Genomic DNA, 12,339 nt, shown 5'->3' on the forward strand with positions numbered 1-12,339 from the left:
GACCAAGGAAGATTCCTGTTGCGCTGGTTCTTGATGAAATGAAGCTTTGAGCTCAGGAGTTGAAGTTCTCAGAACAATTGCATTACAGAAACAGTCAACAGAAGACATTTTTTGTACAAGTATTTAAAACTATTTTGTTTAGTTGCAAACAAACCAAAAACCAAAGTGAGGGAATATTTATCCGCGAGGGTGTGAATGAGTGTAATTAAAGGAGCGTTGAGGAGCTTTTGATCACCAGCTTGCGGTTTGTTCGTCTACTTGTTCCTGCATGTTCACACTAACCACACAAAGCGACAACACAGCCTCCACTTAGTTGACTTTACAGTGTCCACAATCACACATTTGTCTGTTCAGGGTTCTCTCAGTCATGGAGAACCTGGAAGAGTCCTGGAGTTATAAAGCAGGCGTGGAAAAGTGCTGGAAGAAAAATGAAATCCTAAAAGTCCTGTAGATGTGTTATATTCATGTGTTCATGACGTTCATTCAGTTATAAATAATGAATCTGCTTTTAACAGAAAGAGGCTCAAAATATCAGCAGCATACATACAGGCATCTATATAAATGTTTATTCTTTTAATCAAACTATTGTCTCATTCATTTGAGTCATTTAAGGTTTACTGTATGCTTTGAATCCTCATTGTTAGTTTAAATACTACATTTTATCACTTTTTACTGTCTACACACACATTTCACACAATGTTTGATCATGAACATTTGGTTTAAAGTCATGGAAATCTTCTGGTTAGAACGTGTGTGAAGCCTGCGTTAACGGGTGCACACACGTTGTGACCGGTGGAGGTCCAGGACTTAAACCACAACGTCATCTACATGTTTTTAGAATCAGAAGCGGTTTTATTGCCGTTACACAAACAAGGAAGGAATATGACTTGTGTCACACAGTATCACACAATGTGAGAGACTGTGTGACATCTAAGATAAGATAAAATAATCCTTTATTATTCCCTCAGTGGGCAATTATAGTAGCACTAAATAAAGATAAAAGCATGTGAGCTTCCCTTCATGAGGCCGTGCAGCTTCATGGTGGTGGATGTGCTTGTTTCATGAGTCAGAGGGTCAGAGAGACCAGCAGCTCGCTATCGGCTTTTACTTGTGTTTCATCTTTAATCTGGAGACACTGAGAGCAGAACTCTGATAGCAGAACTCGGAGAGCAGAACTCGGAGAGCAGAACTCGGAGAGCAGAACTCTGAGAGCAGAACTCTGAGAGCAGAACTCGGAGAGCAGAACTCGGAGAGCAGAACTCGGAGAGCAGAACTCTGAGAGCAGAACTCTGAGAGCAGAACTCGGACAGCAGCATGTACAGAAGCTGTCTTTGTTCTCATGGAGTCATTTTTGGTGTTACGTCAACAGTTTTCATATCTATTCAACTGCATTCATGCACAAAAACGACATCACTTGTGTTTCCTTCATGTGAACTGTGTCTTCTCATGTCTGTGTTCACGTTGTGTTACCAAACACACAGCAACACAACAGCTGTGCTCACAGCCGTTCATGTGACAGGATGTCCTGACAGACGGTCGATGTCCTCGAGATGTCGCCGTGTTTGAACTGCGCTCATAGCGGCGCCCGTCTGTGTGTCCAGGGCTGTAAAACACGCCTGGAGGGTCATTAGTGAGGTTAGCGCCCACACCTGCAGGCACAGGTGTGTCTGTGTCAGCCGCCTGCAGCTGTTGTTCATTTAAAACGACTACAAAGACGTCAAACGACTACAAGGAGACGTCAAACGACTACAAAGAGACATCAAACGACTACAAAGACGTCAAACGACTACAAAGAGACATCAAACGACTACAAAGAGACATCAAACGACTACAAAGAGACATCAAACGACTACAAAGAGACATCAAACAACTACAAAGACGTCAAACGACTACAAAGAGACGTCAAACGACTACAAAGAGACGTCAAAACAACAAAGAGACAAAGTTACAAAGACACACAGAAAGAATGAATTGGTTCACTAAATGGTGAATATTGATCACAGAGCAACAGCAGCTACTGAACTGAAGGAAGCGCAGAGAGACGTGAGCTCACTCCCTTTGTTTCCTGTCTCGGGTCACAAGTTAAATGCTAAATCAGTAACTGATGGATTATTATTCACTGACCCAACAGGTTCCGATGAGTCTGGACACGAAGCCAGTGAGAGTTTTAGTGGTGGAACGTGGTGGTTCATGTGTTCATGTGTTCATAACCTGCATCCTCTCATGATGCACCTGAAACATCCAACGTGTGCTTCATTAATTATAGTTCCAAAGCATTTTGAAGTATATTTGTGTAAATAATCCTGCAACAGGATGAAACAACCAACTTTAATTTATTTAAACATGTTGATAAAATAAACAATATTCATCAATATGTTCATGTTTTATTCATGAAAATGTATATATGTTTTTATGTTTAATACAAATATTTTATTTTTTAAATATATTTTATTAATGAAAATAAAACAGGTTTAACAGGTACCCCCACCGAGCCCAGAGGACCGTGTTCATCGTGGACCCCGAGCGTCCTCTGAGCCGCGACCACGACCAGCAGATGACGGGTCAGGACCTGGTCCTCAGACATGGTCCTGGTCCTCAGACCTGGTCCTGGTCCTCAGACCTGGTCCCGGTCCCCAGACCTTTGAGATGCAGCCGCTCCTCAAAGCCGTTGCATCACATTCAACAGAGACGCTGAGGGGCGGCGGCTCGGGTCTCGTGACCTCAACAGAGGCCAGCGGTCAGCGGCAGACAGCCGGTGGGTTTCTCTCTGAGAGAACCGGGTCAGCGGCAGACAGCCGGTGGGTTTCTCTCTGAGAGAACCGGGTCAGCGGCAGACAGCCGGTGGGTTTCTCTCTGAGAGAACCGGGTCAGCGGCAGACAGCCGGTGGGTTTCTCTCTGAGAGAACCGGGTCAGCGGCAGACAGCCGGTGGGTTTCTCTCTGAGAGAACCGGTTCTTCAGCTTCCTCTGTGTTCAGACGGGTTGCCATGGTGAAGCACTCATTATGTTTAATAAAATATTTTTAACAGTAACGAGCTCAAAATGAGCTTCATCATTTCTTATTTACAATTTGTCATATTTTAGTGGTTTATCATTTAATGATACTGTCGAGTATCTTAATGAGTTAATAAATATATATTATTATAAATATAAAGTTCATGCAGTTGTTGGGTTTCTCCACTTGGTGTCGCTGTTGTCCTCCAGACTCATGACGGCTCTTCTTCTCTTCTTCCTTTTCTGCTCATCACATCTTTAATAAGATAAGTTAAGATAATATTTTATTGGTCTCTCAGTGGGGAGATTGCTCACAGACGCAGTGAATAAAGATCAAGTAATATAAATAAACAGTAAAGAAGAATACAGCAGCGATATTAAATACACAGACGGGGTTTAAACAGTGTAGAAGTACTTCAATGTATTAATATTACACCAGATGAACACTAAAGTGATTTAAAGTGTTCCTCCACTGAGAGCTCAGCTGGTTGTGCAGCCTGATGGCAGCGAGAAGAAAGGACTTTAGCCCCTTACCCCTCTTTAGCCCCTCCCCCTCTTCAGCTCCTCCCGTCTTTAGCCCCTCCCCTCATTAGCTCCTCCCCCTCAGACATGTCCTGCATGGACCTCTTTACCATGAGCAACACATCCTGAACTCTTTCACAATAAAAGCCTCTCTCCTGCTCAAGATGAGGCTTGCAGGTGCAGCCCGCCCCGGGGCGCGCCGCTCCGAACGGTACCGCCCACTTTCCCTCAGCCCGTTTAAAGCGCGCGCCCCCTCGCGTCGGACGCACGCGGACCGGGTCTGTCTGCCTGGAGGACGCTGCTGGATCTGTACGGACACGCGGACCGGGACCGGGAGAGGCTGTGCACGCGCACAGAGCGGGTACAACGCTGTTGGAGCGCACTCCCGCGGACTTTGGATAACTTTTGTTAAGGTGAGCTCCGCTCGTGCGCCTTCAACTGCGGTCGCGCGCCCTCTGAAGCGACGCGTTGTACGAAATACACTGAAATGAATGCGTGCGCGTGCTGTTCTTTGCGAGGGAGAAGGGAGGGGGGGGGGGGGGGCGGGGGAGCTACGTCTGTTCTCCTCGTGTGCGTGTGCGCGCGTGTGTGTGTGTGTGCGCGTGTGTGCGCCCGCGCGTTTATTTGTTGGATGAGGACATTTAAGACACACAGACTGCAGTGCAGATGTAAAGAGAACACACACACACACACACACACACACACACACACACACACACACACACACACACACACACACACTGACTTGAGAAACATTCCTGACTCGCTGTCTCAGCGATTTTATTTAAAGTTTCAGTGAGATGCTGCAGGGAGATCATCATCATCATCATCATCATCATCATCATCATCATCATCCGTTTCCAGCTTGGATGAGTCCCAGGGGTCAGCTCGTAAGTGTTGGGGTCACAGCACCATGACAACAGAAGAGGACACACACACACACACACACACACGCACGCACGCACGCACGCGCACACACACACACACACACACACACACACACACACACACGCACACACACACACACGCACACACACACACACCCTCAGCTTTGGGTTGATTCGTCTGTTGAGTTTTGCTTGAAGGCATTTTAACTGTTTAGAGTTTTATTTGGACTCAAAGGAGTGAGCAGAGGTCAGAGGTCACGGACCTCTAGTTATCTCAACACAACTAGTAGTCGAGTTGTCTAGTTATCTCAACACAACTAGTAGTCGAGTTGTCTCAACATAACTAGTAGTTTTCTGTGAAGACTGAAGTATATTCTCTTGTTCAACCACAACAGAGTAAAGGCTCATTCTGTGTTTTCTTACACACACACACACACACACACACACACACACAGACACACACACACCCTGAGGCCTCTGCAGCTGGCAGAGGATTAGAGGTGTCAGGAGTCAAAGAGGGGCCAGTCCACCCAGAAACCTCCACACCAAACTGACGAAGCAGAAGACACACAGAGAGAGAGAGAGAGAGAGACACACACACACACACACACACACACACACACACACACACACACACACACACACACACACTCAAAGAGGGACAGCAGAGTCAGCAGAGATGGACGTTCAGGCTTCTAATCTATAACTCTGGACACGTGATTGTACTGATGTAGTTGTGTAGTTGTACTGATGTAGTTGTACTGATGTAGTTGTACTGAAGTAGTTGTGTAGTTGTACTGATGTAGTTGTACTGATGTAGTTGTACTGAAGTAGTTGTGTAGTTGTACTGATGTAGTTGTACTGATGTAGTTGTACTGATGTAGTTGTGTAGTTGTACTGATGTAGTTGTGCTGATGTAGTTGTGTAGTTGTACTGATGTAGTTGTACTGATGTAGTTGTGCTGATGTAGTTATGCTTATGTAGTTGTGTAGTTGTACTGATGTAGTTGTGCTGATGTAGTTGTGCTGATGTAGTTGTGTAGTTGTACTGATGTAGTTGTGCTGATGTAGTTGTGCTGATGTAGTTGTGCTGATGTAGTTGTGCTGATGTAGTTGTGTAGTTGTACTGATGTAGTTGTGCTGATGTAGTTGTGCTGATGTAGTTGTGTAGTTGTACTGATGTAGTTGTGCTGATGTAGTTGTGCTGATGTAGTTGTGCTGATGTAGTTGTGTAGTTGTACTGATGTAGTTGTGCTGATGTAGTTGTGCTGATGTAGTTGTGTAGTTGTACTGATGTAGTTGTGCTGATGTAGTTGTGCTGATGTAGTTGTGTAGCACCAGATGGTTCATGTTTCTTTGTTTCTGGGTGAAAAACGTCTCAAACAGTCGAGCTCTGATTGATTCTCCGTCCAGAGTTTACTCTCAAGGGCCCGTCAGAGGTTTAAGTACATAGAGACGTGACAAAACACACACACACGCACACACACACACACACACACACACACACACACACACACACACACACACACACAATCTAACAGGACTCATGTTCACTGAGCAGAGCCTGAACACATCACGTACTGAACTGAAAGTGAACCTCAGCTGGTTCTCTGTTAGCGGTGCTGCTAACGTTACTAGCTCTCCTCCTGTTGGTCTGAACACTGATTGGTTGTTTACAAAGTCACATGATCAGAGGCTAGCCCAGGTCAGATGTAAAGCCTAGTTTATGGTTCTGCGCCACGTTGAGCATTCGAAGTTTCGCGTCGATTCCCCGCCATGCCGCCAGGCGGTGTGTGGTTTCAGGGGTTACAGACGAATCCTTGCCTTTTCTTCCGGTCACAGTAAACAACAATAAAAATGGCGACCGAGGTGGAGCAGCTATATTTGGAGTCGGAGCTCACCAAAATTGATGAGCAAATGCTTATATTGCAAATGTTGAAGCGCAGGCGACAGAGAAGACGTTTGTGGAGGTGGTCTGTACGACCACTAAAAAAAAAGCAACTGCCGGAAATTACGTTCTGAGCGGACCAATCACAGCGCTTGCGGTCCGCGTCGACGCGATGCGTAGTTAGGATTCTTTTGGAGGTGCGCGTCAAGCTAAGTCGTAGCTACGGCGTCGACCTGACGCAGAACCTAAACTAAGCTTAATGCTGTAGCATCGGGCTGTACCGCCCCGCCCCCATGTGACTTATTGGCCAACAAAGCATTTGAACCAACAGTTGGACCAGAGAGGAGGAGGCGTGTCGGAGTGGTGCGTTCACTGCACACCTGAGTGCAGGTGAGCAACATTATTCACAGCTGCTGACAAACGGGCTTCTGTTGTCATGCTGTCATTGTGTGTGTGTGTGTGTGTGTGTGTGTGTGTGTGTGTGTGTGTGCTCTCGAAGGGTTGTTGGGTAAAGAGTGCTTGTATTCATTGTGTTGTGCTAAACTGCTTGTCTGTGTGATTGTATGGACACATTTGTGGGATAAAGACAAAACCCTCCAGCATTAATTATGAGCAAATAGAATTAAGAGTTTAGGAATTCACAAAATACTTCCTGCATAACTTTAACTTCTTTCTCAGGACATTGAGAATAGTCTGTAAATTGTCTCAGAAACAGTCTCGATGTGTTTCTTTGTAATCGTGACCTGCCTATGAAGCGGCTGGTGATTGACGGCAGCCTCTTTCTGTCTCTCTTGTCTTTCAGAGACGTTGGCCTGGCACCATGCTGCCGTACCTCCTGCTGCTCCTGCTCTCGCCCGGTCGGGCGTTATCCTCCGACTGCCCGGCCGACTGTTCCTGCCAGGGCCAGGACTCCATATTCTGCATCCAGCGTCGCTCCAGCGTCGTGCCCCGCGTCCCCACCGCCACCCAAAACCTTTACATCTTCCAGAACGGCGTCGACACGTTGACCCAAGAGGACTTCAAGGGCCTGGGGGAGTTGGAGCTGCTCGATCTGAGCCAGAATGAGCTGGCGGAGATTCCAGATGGCGTGTTCGAGATGCTGTCGAAGCTCAAGAACTTAGACCTGTCCTGGAACCACATTGCCCACATTTCCAAAGACAGTTTTTCTGGGTTGGTCCAGCTGGAGAGGCTGTACCTCCACGTCAACCGCATTCAGAGTGTCCACCCGGAAGCGTTTGAAGGTTTAGAGATGCTACTGGAACTTAAGCTCCAAGGAAACCAGCTCAGCTCTCTGCCAACCCTTCATTTCCAGAGACTTCTGCTTCTAGACCTCAGCTACAACAACATCCCAACCCTGGGACCCTTAGACCTTCAGACCCCCCACCTGGAGGCCCTGAAAGTGGCCGCACTGGGGCTGACCGCTTTGGATGAGGGTCTCGTCGCTTCTCTGGGGAACCTACATGAGCTCGACATCTCCACAAACCAGTTGACTGAGGTTCCCCCGGCCCTGAAGCAGGACTCCCTCAAGGGACTGATCAAGCTCAGCCTGGCTACCAACCCATTGGGCGAGCTCAGGGTGGAGGACTTCCAGAAACTGAGTGGTATTCAAGAACTGGATCTCAGTGGACTTAATCTCCAGGGATTTTCGCAGAGTTTCTTCCAGACCTTCCCGAGGTTGATGCACCTGACTGCAGCCGAGAACCCGTTCAACTGTTTGTGTCCGTTGGCCTGGTTCCCTGTTTGGCTCAAGGATAAGAATGTCAATCTGGGGCGGCCCGAGGAAACCAGATGCCACTTCCCTTTAGTTAATGCTGGGAAGATGCTTTCAGCTTTGGAGCACAAAGACTTTGGGTGTCCTCCGACCACTACAGTGCTGATAGGCTCCCCCATTGGAAGTACTCCGGTTCCCCAGATGCCCACCACCTCTCCAGATACCTTCCATACCAACGCCATTCCTCCTCCTCCACCACCCAGCGAAGCAGCCGTCTCCTCACAGACGGACGGCGCCCTTTCACCAGAATCTCCGAGTTCCACCAGCGGGCCGCTCGGGGAGCACACCTGCCCACCGAACATCTGCCTCAATGGGGGCACTTGTCACTTTGATCCGTTGGGGCAGCTCGGCTGTCTGTGTCCGTTGGGAACCTCTGGCCTCTATTGTGAAAACGTGGATGAGGTTCCCGAGACGCCGAAACCTTCAGCGACAGAGGGTTCGCTGGTTGCCCCCGTGATGCCGGCGGAGCTGGACGCCATCAGCTCGCGGCAGGTCACCTCCACTTCCATCCTTCTGGACCTGCATCGTTTCATCGAGACGCGGCCGCACATCCGCGGCATCAGGTTGACCTACCGCAACCTCTCGGGCCCGGACCGCCGCCCCCTTATCCTGAGCGTACCGGCGTCCTACCCCGAGTACACCTTGCGTGGGTTGAGACCCAACTGCACCTACTCGGTGTGTGCCAGTCCTCTGGGCGAAAGAGCCAACTCTCGGACCAACGGCTCCATGGAAACGGGATCCTGTACGGAGGCTCGCACTGAAGGGCTTCCACTGTCGTCCTCGGAGCCTCGGATGGAGACGCAGAGCCCGCTGGCGTATGCGCTCATCCCCGCCGTGGCGGCGTTGGCGCTGGTGCTGGGGTTAGCCGCCGTGGCCGGGGCAATCATCTGTGTCCGAAAGAGAAGGCAGTCCAAGGCGGGACTGCAGCTGGAGCTCGGCCCGGCAGGTCCCATGGAGCTGGGGGGGATGAAGGCCTGCCTGGAGAATGGGGGCAATGCGACACTACCCCACAAACTGCATGAGAGCGACCGCTGTCACACTCTTCAGCCGCCTCCATCTTTGCAACCAAATGGAGCTGTGGACTATGAATTACCCTTGATGCAAGGACACGGCCCATCAAATAACAATGTAGCATCCTTAAAGCCATCTTATTTCTAAAGATGCAATAAACTGTAAACCTTTGTAAAGACATTGGAGGCAGTGGGCCCATCAGGACCTGAGAAATCCTGCTACGCTGGTCCATTCCAATATCGGATACCCACAATTCAAAAAGTGTCACTTTCTCTACTTTTTTGTTGAAAATGACACGACAGACTGGATCGTCAATTAAAGACAGACTAAATGATGAATTTAAGGTTACGGCGTATTGGAAATGTGCTGAACCACCAGGATGGTTTGATTGAACCCAACCAAGTGCAATCGACTAGAAGGGTCTTCGGAGCAGACTGGAAACAGAAGTGCCTTTTTGCCTCAACTCATCAGTGACCAGTGACTCTGTATTTCTTGTATCTGTGTTTATATAAAAGAAATGAGGTGAATAAGTTGTAATCCTGTTGCTGGATTTGGAAGGTACCGTCTGGAGAAGAGGGCCCCCTCAGTGTTTGGGCTACTGGACTGGAGGAAGTGGTTTAAAAATGGGTTCTCGACCCAACTCCTCCGGCTCCGTGGGGGTTACGAGAACTTGCACTGAAAATAAAGTTATTTTTTTAATCTTTTCCAGTGTCCCAAAGACTGATGATGGCCACATAAAGAAATGCAATAACTCTGCCAATAGGTTGACAGTAAAGTCTGAAATCTTTATTTTTCTGTTGACATATTTTAATCTGAAACTAATTTCTTTCCAGTTGCATTCTTCAGTGTCAACAGATCCCAATAGTTCATCTCCACACCCGGAGCTTGTGGAGATGAATCTGCTGTGAAAGAGAAACGGACTGAAGCTGATGTTTCTGTTCTGTCCGTCATGATAATGTGTTTTTTTTTCATGATTTTATTTTTGTTGTTGTTATCCATTCAGTATTTTTTAGTTGAACCAATATTAATTATTCTCTTTCGAGAACCAGCCAGCTTGAAAAAACGTTTTCCTTTTCCAAAAAGTTAAAATATCTTCAAACTTCACCGATCGGCCGATCAAATCAAAGCAAGAGGCGGGCTTTACCTTCTCCTACCTACTTCCTGGTTTGGTGCCGGTAGGTGTGGTGGGATCGGACAACGTCGGTTTTGTAATTACGATGAACTAAATAATTCAAGCACTAAACCGGACGCTCCACCGCGCTGCCCAGCTGTTTTAGCCAGGAGGCGTTTTGAATCCTTCCAGTCAGCGCGGAGGTGAAGCTCCTCAGAGCTCCTTGCAGAGGAAACACAAGCTTACGTCCATGAGCTGAAACCAGTGACACTCAAAGAACTACTTCAAAAAAGAAGGAACGACGGCGCGGTCGTCTCCGTCGTGCACAGAAGTGAACGAAGCCATCGAGCGTGAGATTGTTCCTCCAGGAGGACGGCCACACACGGCCAAACCTGTGTTCAAAGGCCCTTTTAAAAATAAATGCAAAAAATTGCCACAGACGCCGGTTCTTAAAGCAGCAGGCGCGCGCCGGGAGAAGAAGAAGGAGAGAGTTCAAAGGGCTGGAGGGAGGGTTGCTGTGTTGGAGGCAGCAGCTTCTCCTGGTCTAGACAGCTGGTCCTCTATACAGCCAAACCTCTAGACAGCCAAACCGCTCGACAGCCGAACCGCTATACAGCCAAACCTCTAGACAGCCAAACTGCTATACAGCCAAACCGCTCGACAGCCAAACCGCAATACAGCCAAACCTCTAGACAGCCGGTCCTCAGGACAGCCGGTTCTTTAAACAGCCGGTCCTCTACACAGCCGGTCCTCTAGACATCCGGTCCTCTAGACATCCGGTCCTCTAGACATCCGGTCCTCTAGACAGCTGGTCCTCTAGACAGCCGGTCCTCTAGACAGCCGGTCCTCTACACAGCTGGTCCTCTAGACATCCGGTCCTCTAGACATCCGGTCCTCTAGACAGCCGGTCCTCTAGACATCCGGTCCTCTAGACAGCCGGTCCTCTAGACAGCCGGTCCTCTACACAGCCGGTCCTCTACACAGCTGGTCCTCTAGACAGCCGGTCCTCTAGACATCCGGTCCTCTACACAGCCGGTCCTCTACACAACCGGTCCTCTAGACAGCCGGTCCTCTACACAGCTGGTCCTCTAGACAGCCGGTCCTCTAGACATCCGGTCCTCTAGACATCCGGTCCTCTACACAGCCGGTCCTCTACACAACCGGTCCTTTAGACAGCCGGTCCTCTACACAGCTGGTCCTCTACACAGCCGGTCCTCTAGACAGCCAAACCTCTAGACAGCCGGTCCTCTACACAGCCGGTCCTCTAGACAGCCGGTCCTCTACACAGCCGGTCCTCTAGACAGCCGGTCCTCTACACAGCCGGTCCTCTAGACAGCCGGTCCTCTGGTGCGTCTGTAGCCTGTGTTAGCTTGTTTGTGCCTGTGTTTCCTGTGTTAGCGTTCTCCTCTCTGACGATGGACATGAGCCGCTGAAGCTAAGTCACGCTAACGCTGCGCGGCGTTGAACGAGCCGGTTGGTTCAGAAGCCGGTCACCTCTCTGCAGCTCTTAGTCAGCGGTGTAAACACAGCAGGAGGGATGTGTGGAAACATTCCTGATTATTGAGAAGAGCCTTTCTGTGTTTTATTATTGTTTTTGTTGCTTTGTTTTGTTTGTTTGTTTACGTCAGTTAACATTTTGTGTGTTTGTCAGGAAAATAAGAACAGTATTAAAATCTTAAAATCTGCCCGTGAGTTTGATTCCTTCAGAACGCTGCAGCAGACACGCACACACACACACACACACGCACACACACACACACACACACACACACACACACACACACACACACACACACACACACACTCTCCCCCTCCAGGATTACGGGACGTGAAGCTGCTCTGTGGAGGGAGCTCATAACCAGGAACAGATGCCAGTGGAAAATATGAGTGAATAAGAGTTCCAGCGGCGCTGCAGCGTTCTGGCATCTTGTCTCCTGCACACTGAGGTCAAAGGTCAAAGGTCAAAGGTCCACACTGACGCGAGCGTTTCTTTAATTCTTTACAACCAGGAGAGCGAATGTTAACAAAGGGGTCATGTTTCAGCTCCAAGTCAAAGAAACGGAAACATGAGCGACTCCACTTGAACTCCATGAAACACTGAAACACTTCTACTACTGAAACACTTCTACTACTGAAACACTTCTACTACTGAAACAC

General features: G+C 48.6%; 1 protein-coding gene across 1 annotated transcript; it reads left to right on the plus strand.

The window, feature by feature from the left end:
• Window positions 1-7,100: 7,100 nt before the first annotated feature.
• On the plus strand, window positions 7,101-11,829 carry LOC137802036 (vasorin-like). Its single transcript, XM_068599552.1, has one exon. It carries the CDS (start codon window positions 7,110-7,112, stop codon window positions 9,216-9,218), a length of 2,109 nt encoding a protein of 702 aa, XP_068455653.1. The 5' UTR covers window positions 7,101-7,109; the 3' UTR covers window positions 9,219-11,829.
• The last annotated feature ends 510 nt before the right edge of the window (window positions 11,830-12,339 follow it).

This window comes from Clinocottus analis, unplaced genomic scaffold (genome assembly GCF_023055335.1).
Source record: "Clinocottus analis isolate CAN_PGR_092001 unplaced genomic scaffold, fCliAna1.0.p SCAF_48, whole genome shotgun sequence".
Lineage (NCBI taxonomy): Eukaryota > Metazoa > Chordata > Actinopteri > Perciformes > Cottidae > Clinocottus > Clinocottus analis.

What these genes read in the sequence shown, in the direction of transcription:
- LOC137802036 (XM_068599552.1), top strand. Translation starts at nt 7,110, where the DNA reads ATGCTGCCGTACCTCCTGCTGCTCCTGCTCTCGCCCGGTCGGGCGTTA.